The 15090-nt window shown below is 39.6% G+C and overlaps 1 protein-coding gene across 14 annotated transcripts in view; it reads right to left on the reverse strand.

Moving 5' to 3' along the window:
* Positions 1-15090, reverse strand: part of DLG1 (discs large MAGUK scaffold protein 1) — a 344209-nt gene that overhangs the window by 153275 nt on the left and 175844 nt on the right. For all 14 annotated transcript variants that reach the window (XM_039489073.1, XM_039489067.1, XM_039489063.1 and 11 more), the window contains one exon: positions 14226-14279. In XM_039489073.1, coding sequence (XP_039345007.1) covers positions 14226-14279 — 54 coding nt within the window. The remainder of the gene's footprint in view (positions 1-14225; positions 14280-15090) is intronic.

The following is a 15090-nucleotide window of genomic DNA, read 5'->3' on the forward strand; positions in this document are numbered from 1 at the left end:
TTGGAGGTTTCAGAGTCTTGCTGTACAGTTTTAGATATCTTTCTTTTGTAGCCATTGTTTTCAAGACATTTGTAAAGGGACTTTTTCCTATACTCATGTTTCTGGTGAATGCTGCAGAACTCTGTTCTGGTATTACTCATAATTCAGCTACACAGACAAATACCATTCTGACATAGACAATAATGCGGTTTAAATTTTCTTTTTCCTACTTTTCTGGTGTCTGCAAATATCAAGACTATGTCTGTAGGACACTACAGATTAATTAAATTTTTTTACTAAAAACATATGACTATTATTTTGGTTATGTTCTTATAGATTCCTATTGGTTTATCTTATTGGCCATGTATGTAGATCAACTATTTAAAGTATATCTCCAGAAGCTACCAAGAGCTTCTTTTTTATTTTAATTTCAAAATTGAGTGCTCACATTAACTCAGTTGGTAACTTGTCCATTTTACTCATTGAATATTATAAACATTTGACATTTCACTCCTTGGCTAAAAATCCATGAAGTACTTTTATTAGAATATACTACTACTATAACGTTCATCTCACTAGGCTTCCTCCTCCCTCGGTGCTCTACACACAACTAACCAAATTGCTCAGATATGGATATTCTCAAGGTTAGCCATTACTTCCATATCTGTGCTAATTACTGACGTGTTCAATTAAGTCTAACATTTATCAGTGGATTATTAAATTCCACACACCATTTTATCTGCACAATCTACTTCACGTGTATCATGATCACTGCATTCTATTAATAATTTATCATTAGCTTCGTTCTTTGCCTCCATTTTCTGGGTATCATGGATTTCCTTTTCTTCCTTGAAAAGCTCTTCCAAGAGACAATTGTTTTTAAATATTTTGGATTGTTTAGATTTTAGTTGATAGTAATGAATATAAATCATAAGTTAGGAATTGTAGAAAATTAATAAGAGAAGTCAGCAGAAACCTATCCCTAGCAAAGTTAAGGACAATAAGGATTTTTTTTTAAATATATTAGGAACAAAAAGAATCCTGACAATACTATTCATCCATTACTTGATGGAAATGGTAGAATTATCAATAATAATGCAGAAAAGGCAAACATAGTCATTAAATATTTCTGTTCTTCATTTGGGAAAAAATCAGATGATGCAGTCTCATCATGTGGTGATAACACACTTTCCATTCTATTAGTATCTCTGGAGGATGTTAAACAGAAGCTACTAAAGACAGACATTTTTAAATTAGCTGGTCCAGATAACTTGCACCCAAATCTTAACAAGTTTAAAAGAGCTGTCTGAGGTCATCGCTAGATCACAATTGTGGTTTTCACAATTCAAGAAGGATGTTGATAAATTGGAGAGGGTTCAGAGAAGAGCCACAAGAACCCTTAAATTATTAGAAAACATGCCTTATAGTGATAAACACAAGGAGCTCAATCTATTGTGCTTAACAAAGAGAATGTTAAGAGATGACATGATGATAGTCCAGGAGTACCTACATGGGGAAATAATATTTAATAACAGGCTTTTCAGTGTAGTAGAGAAAGGTATAACATGAGCCAATGGTTGGAAGTTGAAGCTACACAAATTCAGACTGGAAATAAGGTATACATTTTAAATGGTGAGAATAATTAATCATTGGAATAATTTATCAAATATCATGGTGAATTCCCAATCACAGACAATTTTTAAATCAAGACTGGATGCTTTTCTAAACAATATGTTCTAGGACTTATTTTGGGGACGTTCTATGGCCTGTGTAATAAAGAAAGTCAGACTAAATGATCATAATGGTCCCTTTGGGCCCAATCATCTAATAATCTAGATTCAGTTGTTGTTTTAACATTAAGTGGATGACTTGAATGCTAAGTCAATTTCCATTGCTACTGAAACACTGTTTTCTTCTCTAATATTATAAAGCCTCATGGCACATTAGATTGGCTTTCAGGATACGTTAATATAAAATAGTAATTACTATCTTCAGTGCATTTCCTATATTCTTAACATCCTAAAAATCACAGCTTGAAAAACGTTAGCTAAAACTAAACCCTTCCATAACACCTATACAAAACTGTCATCATATAAAAAAAAATACCCAGCATTTGTAAACACTGCCTCAGCACAGTTCCTGAGATACTTTGCCTTTTAAGTATAGGGTAACTGTGGTAACTTGGCAATTTAAAATAAAATGGTGACCACAGTACTGCATGTATATATTCTTCATTTAAAATGTGAGAGACAGCAGTACTGATAATTATTTGTTCTTAGTAGAAAAATGTATACATTATATTGAAATTGTTTCTATTCCATCTGAAAATGCTTTTATTTTTACCTCTTACATTTTGCATTAAATGTTGTTAAACTTAAAGGCTAGGATTTTCACAGGAGTCTACTGCCATAATTTCAAAGGTTTAAGGCCAGAAGAGACCATTAGATCATCCAGTCTGACCTCCTGTATAGCACAGACCATTACACTTCATCCAAATACCCCTGTACTAAGCCCAACAAGTTTAGACAAAAGCACTTTGATCCTCAGGAGTCTAAACTGTGTGCCCAACCCACCACTCACACAGGCCTTAGACTTTCTAACAGAAACTGGATCAAAGCATATTGAACATATGCTCTAGTTCAAACAGAAATTATTTCAGGGAAGTCCTACAGACTGGATTCTAGCTTTATTTATTGGCTACATCTACATTGCAGACCTCTTGTGGCAGTTTGTAATATAAATGTAGCTACACACCACAGTGAAAAGTAGGCTGCGTCCACGGTGCTGTGTGTAGCTAATCAGGTCAGGGAAAGGCTCTGGCAGGGAGAGGCAGCAAGAAAAGACTCAGCAGAGGGGAAGTTGCTGGAACCTTTCCCCACTGCCTCCCTTTGCCAGAGTCTTTCACTGCAGCAGATAAAGGGTCCGGCAGCTTCACATTACTGGAGTTTTTCCCTGTGGCAGGGAAAGGTTCTGACAGCTCCCAGTGCCTCCCACTGCTGGAGCATTTCCCTGTGGTGGGGATAAAAACTTCAGTAGCTCCTTGTGGTAGGGAAAGTCTCCATCAGCAGGAAGCCACTGGAGTCTTTTCCCACTACCAGACTGTATTAGGAATTTAGGGTAAAAACATGATAGGGATGTTATAATTATCCAAGCACTACAAATCACGACATTCAGAGTTAAGGTTACATTAAATCCAAACATATTAAGATATGTAAATACACAGTAAATGTGCCAAATAACCCAAATTCCACCCTGTAGTGACAAAACAAGGGGAAAAATGAGTTTAAAATCCAGTTTCTTTCACTCTAGATATAGAAACACTATTATGAACTAATTATAATTAGATGTTTATTGTATTGTGTTACTACTGGTCTTAATTTTGCATTTCATACTTTAACACATTTTGACTGTTGCCAGGGATAGCGCTTGAAACACTGGTGCAGCTGAGCAGAGTGTTGGATGAATACTGTGTTCCCAGCTGAATGAGACTGTAGAGAAAGAACAGTTTTGTTTTGTTTGTTTTTTACACCTGAAATCAATAAGCAGAAGAGGAAACAGATACTTATCTTACTGAGCTGAGAACCCTGGCTTCCACATGTAACTGTGATCAGAGAATCTTATGTCTTCAGAGACAGGGCTGTTTGTGGGACATGATTCCAACATAAGGGAGCAATTGCTGATAAAGAGAGATCAAACCTTGGAGAAATGTGTCCAAATAACAAGAGCTGCTAAACTAACCAAGGAAAGGATCAAAACAATAACAGCCACATACTCAAGTCAAAAGAACTTAAAAGGCAGGACAAAGACAGACCAACAGAGAATGCAGGTTTCATAGTCTAGAATGTGTACTGGAAAGTGGCAAAAACACCAGAGAGAAAAATGCCCAGACTATGGGAAATGTGCAAGGAGGGTGGGAAACCAATCTACTTCATGTCCCGATGCCACAGCTACCCCAGGAAGAAAAAAAACCCAGCAGCTCATGCTGTGACACAAGAAACAGAAACTATCTTCAGTATCAGAGGGGTAGCCTTGTTAGTCTGGTTCTGTAGAAGCAGCAAAGAATCCTGTGGCACCTTATAGACTAACAGACATTTTGCAGCATGAGCTTTCGTGGGTGAATACCCACTTCTTCGGATGCAAGTCTTGCATCCGAAGAAGTGGGTATTCACCCACGAAAGCTCATGCTGCAAAACGTCTGTTAAACTATCTTCAGTGGAGCATGGTAAATCCGAAGTCTCTCAATGTACACGCACTGCAGAAGGCAACTGTCAGCCATTCAACCTCCATATTTGCAAATATTCTATTAGATCAATGATCAATTTGGCTCCATCTGGACTGTGAAGCAACCTGCAATGTTGTCCAAGGCAGGGCAGTGCAAGCCACAGATTTGGTTGTAGGACAAAACGAGAATATTCTCAACATGACAGAGAACAGGACAGATTCTAATCACATAAAAGGTCATATTCCAATGAGATATATATATTTAAAGGACAAGCTGAAGTTGGAAGTGGCATTCCTATGCGCAACCCATGAAAATATCAAAACACAAAATTGCATTACCCCTTGTGGAGCCATTCAAGAAGGAACTAGCAAACCTGCAAACAAGAAGCATCACTTTCGCCACTGAAACTAGCACAGAGTTCATCAGCAGCTTAGCAGAGGTATAAAAACCTTCACGTAGAAAGGAGGTACAAAAACTGAGAAACTGTATCAGCTGGAGCATGGAAAAGCTCACTGACCCATTAACAACAACCAGGGTGGATTTGATTTAAATCACTAGTCAGGAAGACTCAATTTAATCATAGATTTCTACATAAAAGTGCATTCTCCTCCCTAGTCATCTGACCAAGTTTCCACTTCTTGTAAGCTTCCTTTTTGTGTTTAAGCTCACTGAAGATCTCACTGTCAAGCCAAGCTTGTCGCCTGCCATATTTGCTATTCTTTCTGCACACTGGGATGCACAGACTTAATGGAAGTGAGAAACAAGCTCAGACAAGATTGTAACTTCCTGAAATTAACTTTTAGTCACAAGAAAGCATGTTTTATTTTGCTTGTAACTATACCAGTCTCTCTTATTCTTGCTCAGTATCACCTAAACCTCTATTCTTTGTTAATAAACTTATTCTTGCTGTATTACAAAACCATCTCAGGGCTGTGCATTAAAGTGGAGGCTGAGTACTCAGCTAGCCAAACAGACTGGTGAATACTCTTGTCTCACTGGAGGAAGATAACTTAATTTCTGTGAACGTCCACAGTGAGAGGGACTGAATACTCCAGAGAGATGTCCCTGGTGAACTCAGGAATGGGGGTTCACTGACTGTTACCTTCAAGACTGGGTTTGGACTGACCAAAGAGTCCAAAGAGTTGGCTGGCAAGCCAGACAGGCTGGTGTGTGAGCTAGCTGACACATGGCTTATTAGCAGCAAAACACTCACTTGCTGAGGCAGAGAAGGAACACGGGCTCACAATTCAGGGTACCCCCAAAAAGACATCATCACAGTACCAAGTCAAATGTGTCACAGAATTATATTACATCAGCACTATTACCTTTATCAACTAAACTTGTAATCTCATCAAAAACATTCCGTTAGTTTAACGGAATCTATTTTTCATAAAACCATAAAACTGATTGGTATTAGTTTTCGTACCCTTGTGATTCTGCATTAATTGATTCCTATATTAGCTGTTCCATTATTCTGTCCAAGATCCAAGTCAGACTGACAGGCCTATGATTGCCTGGGTCGTTCTGTTCACCGTTTTAAAATATTGCCACAACACTAGCTTTCGTCCAGTCATCAGTGTTCCAAGGGTTATTGAAAATCAACATTTTACAGTCCAGAAGGCTCCTTTGTCAGCAGGCAATGATGTGGGCTTCGCTGAGGCAGTACAGGCACTGTTGGTACTCACTGCTCACGGAGAAGGAGCGCAGGCATGAAGCACAGTTTTTGAAGCCGATTTGCTGGGGCATAATCCCCAGGAAAGGAGATCTCCCTAACAGAGGAAGAAGTCTGAAAGCAAACCTAACTAACTAAAACACTACAAGAACAAGAAAAATGACTATCTACAACTATATACACCACAAGAAGGAAGAACAGACAACCAACTCTCTTAGCTAGGCTAAGAACATGGAGGAACAGAGGTTCCAACTCTGGCCATGCGACAGTAAGAGGGAACTGGAGGTGCATCAACCTGCACAGCCTCATATAACCTCGGCTGCAGACACGAGGACAATACACAACTGCTACAGAATTGTTCTGGCTGCAGCGCATGGCACACGTGGACACCCCATACCTGGAATCCACAGAGGGACCATCACCTAAAGAAGGACTTTTGGATACAAGTTATCTGGACCCCTGATTTTAAAATGTCTAACTTTAGAAGCTGCTTTTTAACATCCTCCTGAGTTAATACTGGAAGGTAAAGTGTTTCATCATCGTCATCATCAGACATGACAATATCATCTTTTTTCCCCAAAATACTGAACAGAAATATTTATTGAACATTTCTGCTATTTGCTTTATATCTATCTACACAGAGATATTTAAATTTATAACTGCCTTCACATTCCCTCTAAGTCAGGTTGTGGTTTATAACCAGTGTCATCTCCTTTCTTCATTGTGGCTTTCTGGGCACCTAGTAACTGGTGTCTTGAGCCTAATACCTTGTACTAGGCCAGAGGTCGTCAACCTTTCAGAAGTGGTGTGCCGAGTCTTCATTTATTCACTCTAATTTAAGATTTCGTGTGCCGGTAATACATTTTAACATTTTAGAAGGTCATTTTCTATGTCTATAATATATAATTAAACTATTGTTGTATGTAAAGTAAATAAGGTTTTTAAAATGTTTAAGAAGCTTCATTTAAAATTAAATTAAAATGCAGAGCCCCCCCAGACCGGTGGCCAGGACCCGGCAGTGTGAGTGCCACTGAAAATCAGCTCGCGTACCGCCTTTGGCACGCGTGCCATAGGTTGCCTACCCCTGTATTAGGATAAAGCATCTTTCAGAAAGACATCGAAATTTGACAGGAAAACCAGGACATACAGAATTAAGTTATCCAACTCACCATGTTCTGGAAGGACATGAGGCACTACTTGGCCAACCATAACTCTGCATTAATGAAGTTTTGGGCACTCAATTTTCTTGTTTTGTTTTTTTTAAATAATTTCTCAGCTTCCCCATATTTCACAGTACAGCCCTCCTCCTCCACTGCTCCTGATTGCTTGGCAACATTTATCTCAGCCACAAAATGCAATGGCTGCGTGTTGGTTCCTTCACTGACTCTAAATCACCTTGTATTCTCTCTGCTTGCCCAGTACAGTCAGGATCTCCCTCCTCAGCCCTCTTCCCTGGATAGGCAGTCATAAGCATGGGGCCCAGAAGCTGACAGGACTACCATGAAGTCAGTGGGGGCATTTTTTGAAGGGAGGGCGTGAGAAGAAGGATTATGCAGAGGTCAAGATCACGGACTTCGGAAACCAGGGTCCAGTCCTTGCTCCAGACTTCTTTTTGTATGACCATAGGCAAGTTCTTTAGTCTCTGTGTCTCAGTTTTTTATCTGTAAGATGGAGATAACAGCACATAGCTACCTCCATCCTACAAGGGGGTGCTGTGAGGACAAATCCATTAAAACTGCAAAATGCTCAGAAGCAACAGTGATGGGGGCCAGACAGATACCTTTCATTGACTGAGGGATGTGGGGGTTTGGGGAGGACAGAACTGAAGCCCTCCACTCCCGCTCACTGTACAGCATTGACCCCTCCTTTCAACCCTGCTCTTCCCTGCACTCTTCAAATTACATTCTCTCTCTCTCACACACACACACACACACACACACAATTTCTCCTCACTGCTTTGACCTTCATCTCTCTCCAATTACTCATACTCCCCTACTACTGCTCCAACTTCTTCAACATTCCGTCCACCATGCTCATTGCTCCAAGATCATCCATCCCCAGTTCCACCCTCTTCCTTGCCATTTCGTGCCCCTGGTAAACTTGTGGAGATAGGAAGATGGAGGGGCTCTGAGGAATGCATATACCAGCAGAAAGCAGTAGGAGGGTGGTGATGCAGAATCCATACCCTTGAGTCATTCACTTACTGACAGGCTGCCTGAAAACTCTGACTATTAAAAGAGCCCTAGTCTTGCTGCACATCTGCATTTTAATCTGTTTGGGAAAAGTGACTTGTAGATTCAAACTCTCAGTTTAATAACTTAATTTAATAACTAACAATTTAACTTAGCCATAACTCTAGCTAAGATAAATGCTGAGCGAATGAGATAAGTTGGTGGGTGATTTGAACCATGGTTTAAGCCCCAAGTGTGCGCAAAAAAAAAATATTTTAAGAACCAGTTGATTTTTGTAATATGTTTTTTGGGAGGTGGTACCTCAGAAAGCCCTTGCTAAATGACTCCACTGCACTACCAACAGTACCTTGCACAGCCATAAACCATGGCAAATGTCCAGATGATGCAAGTAACCACATGGAGTTTGAAGCACTTACAATAACTGATCTTTAAACAGAAAAAAATGCTCAACCTTAACTGTAACAGAGCTAATGCTCTGCTATAACAATTCAGAAAATTATTGTATCCATATGGCCAATTCCATTTTGAATCTCATCAAGTTCTTGGCCTCAATAATTTGTGGCAATGTGTTCCACAATCTATGCGCTGTGTGAAAACATATTTCCTGTGCAGTAATCAGTTTTAAATTTGCTACCATTCAATATCTCCATGTTCTTGTGTTATGATATAGGGAGAACATAAGTTCCAGATCTGCCTTCTGTACACTGTTCACTATTTTGTATACTTTTATCTCGTCCTCTCTTATTCATCTCCTTTCAAAGGTTTGACTGGAGATTAGCTAATATAGTTCCTATATTCAAGAAGGGGGAAAAAAGTGACCCGGGTAACTACAGGCCTGTTAGTTTAACATCTGTAGTATGCAAAGTCATGGAAAAAATTTTAAAGGAGAGAGTGGTTACGGACTTTGAGGCCGATGGCAACTGGGACAAATTACAGCATGGATTTACGAAAGGTAGATCGTGCCAAACCAACCTGATCTCCTTCTTTGAGAAAGTAACAGATTTTTTAGACAAGGGAAATGCGGTGGATCTAATATATCTTGATTTCAGTAAGGCGTTTGATACGGTACCGCATGAGGAATTACTGGTTAAATTGGAAAAGATGGGGATCGAAATGAAAATCCAGAGGTGGATAAGGAGCTGGTTAAAGGGGAGACTGCAGAGGGTCGTACTGAAGGGTGATCTGTCGGGTTGGAGGGGGGTTACCAGTGGAGTTCCTCAAGGTTCGGTTTTGGGTCCAATTTTATTCAATCTATTTATCGCTGACCTCGGAACCAAAAGTAGGAGTAGGCTGATAAAGTTTGCGGATGACACCAAGTTGGGAGGTATTGCCAATTCGGAAAAGGATCGGGATATCCTCCAGGGAGATTTGGATGACCTTGTAAACTGGAGTATTAGTAACAGGATGAAATTCAATAATGAGAAGTGTAAGGTTATGCATTTAGGGATGACTAACAAGAACTTTAGTTATAAGCTGGGGACGCACCAGTTGGAAGTAACGGAGGAGGAGAAGGACCTAGGAGTCCTGGTTGATCGTAGGATGACTATGAGTAGGCAATGTGATGTGGCCGTTAAAAAAGCTAATGCGGTCTTGGGATGCATTAGGCGAGGTATTTCTAGTAGGGATAAGGAGGTGCTAGTCCCGTTATACAAGGCATTGGTAAGAGCTCATTTGGAGTATTGTGTGCAGTTTTGGTCTCCCATGTTTAAGAAGGATGAATTCAAACTGGAACGGGTACAAAGAAGGGCCACTAGAATGATCCGAGGAATGGAAAGCCTGTCGTATGAAAGGAGACTTGAGGAGCTCGGTTTGTTTTCCTTAACCAACAGAAGGATAAGAGGAGATATGATTGCACTCTTTAAATACATCAGAGGGATAAATACCAGGGAAGGAGAGGTATTATTTCAGCTCAGTGCTAATGTGGACACGAGGACAAACGGATATAAATTGTCAGTCAGGAAATTTAGGCTTGAAATTAGACGAAGGTTTCTAACCATCAGAGGAGTGCAATTCTGGAACAGCCTACCGAGGGAAACAGTGGGGGCGAAGGACCTCCATGACTTTAAGATTAAGCTGGATAAGTTTATGGAGGGGATGGTATGATAGGATAACGGGTTTAGTCAATAGGTCAATAACGTGCCACACTGGTAATTAGTACAAAGGGTCAATGTTGGGATATTGTTAGCCTTTTCCAGAGGGTCTGGCTGGAGAGTCTTGCCCACATGCTCGGGGTTCAGCTGATCGCCATATTTGGGGTCGGGAAGGAATTTTCCTCCAGGGTAGATTGGCAGTGGCCCTGGAGGTTTTTTGCCTTCCTCCGAAGCATGGGGCAGGGTCGCTGGTGGATTATCTGCTACTTGAAGTCTTTAAATCATGATTTGGAGCATTCAACAGCAGAGTCAAGGGAGAGAATTAGTTCAGGAGTGGGTGGATCGGCTTATGTGGCCTGCATCTTGCAGGAGGTCAGACTAGATGATCATAATGGTCCCTTCTGATCTTGAATTCTATGATTCTATGAATCCCAGTCTTTCACTCTCTCTTTTATGAGTTTTTTTTAACCAGGCCAGTTAACACTGTTGTTGCCCTTCTCTGAACCCTCTCTAGTTCTGCAATATCCCTTTAAAATGGAGGGCCCAGTACTGCATGCAGTATTACAGATGAGGCCACATTACTGATTTATGTAAAGTCATTAAAATATTCTCCATGTTATTCACCATCCCGTTCCCTCTGCATCCTAAGATCTTGTTAGCTTTCTGGACTGCTACTGCATGGTGAACAGAGGTCTTCATTGAGAAGTCTAAAATGATACCCTGGTTCATTCCTTGAGGTGATACAACTCATTTGGAACATTGTAAGTTGTAGGGAGTAGTTCAAAATTTTCTCCCCAATGGTCATTACTTGGCATTTATTTACACTGAGTTTTATTTGCCATTGTATTGTGCATTCAGCAAGCTTGGTCAGGTATCTGAAGTTCTTTGCAGTGTTCTCTAGTCTTGACTAACAAACAATGTTGTGTCATTAGCAAATTTTGCTACATCACTACTAAATGTCCTTTCCACATCATCAATGAACATATTAAAGAATACTGCGACTTGACACAAAACCTTGTGGCACCCCCATTGTCAACCATTTGTCATTAAGCAAATTGACCCAGCCAATTTTTGATCCATGACATTACTTTTCCTCTTACCCCATGACTTCTTAGTTTCTTTAGTAGCATCTTATAAGGTAGCTTTCCAAAGGCCTTTCAACAGTTTAAGTAAATTATGTCTACCAGTTCTCCTTTTTCCACTACCATAATGACATATTCAACGAATTCTAAGAGAACAGTGAAAGACAAAATTTCCCTTGCAGAAACTGTGCTGGATAGACCCTACCATACTATGACCTTCCAGGTGTTTTATTATTCTTTTTTAAATGATTATTTCAATCAATTGGCCAATTACAGATGTAAGCCTTACTGGTGTGTAATTCCCTATATCATCCCTAAAGCCTTTTAAACACAACATTTACAACATTTGTCACCCTCCAATCCTTCGGAAGAGTAGCGGTATTTTATGAGTCTGCATATAATTGCTAGCAGCTCAGTCACTTCATTCTTAAACTCCTTCAGAACCCTTAAGAGTGTACTATCTGGGCCTGATGACCTATTACTTTTTAAATAATCAATTTGTCCAGCATCTCCTCTTCCATTATTCAAAGAATTCAGTTTTAAATAAAAAATTGAGCATAAGAACTCTTCCACTGTATAACCATAAAGCAAAATGACAGGTTTCAGAGTAGCAGCCGTGTTAGTCCGTATCCGCAAAAAAAACAGGAGTACTTGTGGCACCTTAAAGACTAAAAAATTTATTTTAGCATGAGCTTTCGTGAGCTAAAGCAAAAGACAGACAGAGTCAACAGTAAAGACAGCCAAGCGACTAATGGCAAAGACAGGAAGATTTCCCTACATGGCAGTGTTGGACCACTGCAATACTTCCTCCCAGGAATTAGAGAGGTGCCCAAGCACAGGCACTGATGGGACAGAGAACCAAGAATGACTTCCCATGAGGATTCTGCTACAGCCCCATAAAGGAATGCTGACAGTACAGAGAAATATTTAAGAGAATGCCAAGTTAGGCAGCCAGCCACACTATAACAAAGGAGCCAAGGACCTGAGACCATTACACACAAGGGAACAAGTCTGTATTCAACCATCAAACTGCTACACAAAGCAAAGGCAACAGTCCAAGCTGCACTGGGACACAGGTCTTATGTTGTAGCTATGGACTCAGGACAACAGTGGAGATTAAACCAATGCCAACTGTAGGGTAGTGGCAAACAGTTGGCACAGATCAGGTCAAGGACAAGACCAGGAGGATATGAACTCACCTTGACCATCAGCTAGCCTGATGTAGGCAAGTCAGAAGCAACAGGGTATATGGACAATAAAGAGGATCAATAGGACACCACCCAAGAGAAAAAAGACAGCAACGGGTCTGAAGCACTGGTATGTATTCTCAATTTTACTTCACTTTAATGTAATTTTAAATTGGAAATTTCCTTGATTTTAAAATGAAAATTTCATGAATGAAGACTAAAAAAGAAGCCCCCCAAAATGTTAATGTAATATTTCTAATGATGTTAAGATATGAAGCAAGAACCTTACTTTTTTTTATTTTAATCTTAGGGCCAGATTCACCAGTACACTCTGGCTACTTTGGCCCAGCCTTGAGCAGTAGCGACATACCATCTTAGTGAGAGCACACCTTGCCCTCACTCTTATTAGGAGCAATGAGAGGCAGTAGTCATTTTGAAAAAGGGCACTTTTGCTAAGGGCCACTGTTGCTGTAGTCCTACTGAGAACAAAGGGAGCCGATATCCATTTTGAAAGAGGGCAGTTCTGTGTGGAATGCTCTGTAGAAGAACAGTATTCATCAGCCTATACTGAGAGAAGATTTCAGCTCTGAAAGATAATGGCACAAAACTACCACTAATCTTACAAAATAATTTTCTAAAGTAGCCTGTGCACACGATTTCAATGAGTTAACCACACAGGAAGTATGAAGACTCATTTGGTATTAAGAACATTTAGGAGAACAAAGATCTAGCACCAGGTACTAAATTTCTCGAATGACTGATTTTTAAGTGATTACAACTCAAACTATTTAATGGATTTACTTGTAAATTCTCAGAAAACTCGTTCTGTACTCAAAAAGAGTAAGTACTGTAATTTGAGACTACACTGTATTCTTCATAAACTGTATAACAAAATGGTTAATTCCCTCCTTTAAGTGCAAAACCCAACTCATCTTTAACTATGGAACTGTGAGCAGTGCTCCCACAGCAGGTAAAGATGCACTGAAATTAAGACTAATTTTCATCCCCACATATCTACAGTTATTAATTTAATGATTCAGGCAGAACGAATACAATATTAATGCATGCTTTTAGAAAATTAAAAGTCTGATGAAACAGACTACAAAAACAGCTATCACCATAAAGGTCTACGGCAGTGGTTCTCAAACTTATTATATTGAGCCCCCCTTTGTGTCTATAGTCATTTATGCCCCCCCGAGTACATATACCACCACCCACCTCTGAAGTGTGTGTGTGTGGGGGGGGGGGAATCCCAAGCCCAGGTGGTGGGACTCTGGCTGTCAGCCCCAGGGCAGTGGGGTTCCAGCTGTTCCCTTTATCCCTACCTCCCTGATATGCACGGCCCTTCTGCATGAGCCCCAGCCACACAGAGCTCATGCCTCCCTTGACACATTCCTGTGCCTCCCTTGGGAGGCCCACCCCATAATTTGGGAGATCCACCCCATAATTTGAGAACCGCTGCTCTAAGGGAATCATGTGACATAGCAGTGGTATAGTGGTGAAGAGGTCTATTTATTTCACCTTATGGAAGAGTATGATACAAACAGAAATTCTCAGGCTGTAAATGTTATTTGAGACATATGGCCAGTATTCTATTATCTTTGAACAACCAGCATAAATTTGAGGAACATTAGCTGTACTCTGTAACATATGGGATTCTGCAGGCTACAAGGCAAACACTACCATAGAGTAGGTCATGATACATGCTTTTTCTTTTTAGTGATAGAAGGAAAAGTAAACACTTGTGTATCAATATTTTGTTCTAAATACAGAAAATAGTTGAAAGCAAATATAAGCTTACGTATGCTGGAGTCTCCAAAGCATCTGTATTCACCAGTACAGGAGAAGGATTTGCCTTTAAAGGAAAAAATTAAAAAAATGTAAAAACGTGACTCAGAGGAAATATTACTAAAAGATTTTAGTAGAGATGAACACAGCAGGGAAATGCACTCTATAGGGGTGTGATTTCTAAAGTACACTATCGTGTTACACAATTGTTCCACGTAAACCCTGCTGGTATGCTTTAACGTGGTGCTGTTTGAAACAGTACTGTGTTAAAGTGCACTAGGGAACCTTTAGTACACAACAGTAGGGTAAATAAACTAGGACCAATTAATGGGCAACACAGTCTGCTCCTCTGACAACCCTAGTTTATTAATGTAAAGTAATAAAAAGGACAGGTTAAAATTTGAACATTTAAAAATCTATTCTCCACTTAATCTACATGAGAATAGCATACATAAAGTTACTTTACATTAATAAACTAGAGTTGTCAGATGAGTTTTAATTTACGTTGGAAAGAAAGAACAAATTAGCCTTAAAGTTTAACCAAGTGTTCTTACATTTTACACAGTACCTGCAACTTTGTTATTATTAAGACTAGATATTCTGTAGTATCAGTTAAAATAATTAGAACTTTTCCCAGTAGATGAGATTTCTACAGCACTGTAAGCTAATATGGAGATGATTAAACATTTTCCATCACTAAGAAAGTGAAGAAACGCCAGTTAAATTGCAGCAAAAGGGGTAGAGGGTTTTTATAAAAGCTGAAGTTGTTGCTGCCAATTTTAATTCAATTTTTCTTATATAACATACTCATGGTTAAGATTTCCTTCTTAAGTTCCCTTTGGAATAGGGATATTAAATTTGTTTCTAATTAGAGAAGG

The sequence above is a fragment of the Mauremys reevesii genome, linkage group 9 (assembly GCF_016161935.1).
Source record: "Mauremys reevesii isolate NIE-2019 linkage group 9, ASM1616193v1, whole genome shotgun sequence".
In the NCBI taxonomy this organism is placed as follows: domain Eukaryota; kingdom Metazoa; phylum Chordata; order Testudines; family Geoemydidae; genus Mauremys; species Mauremys reevesii.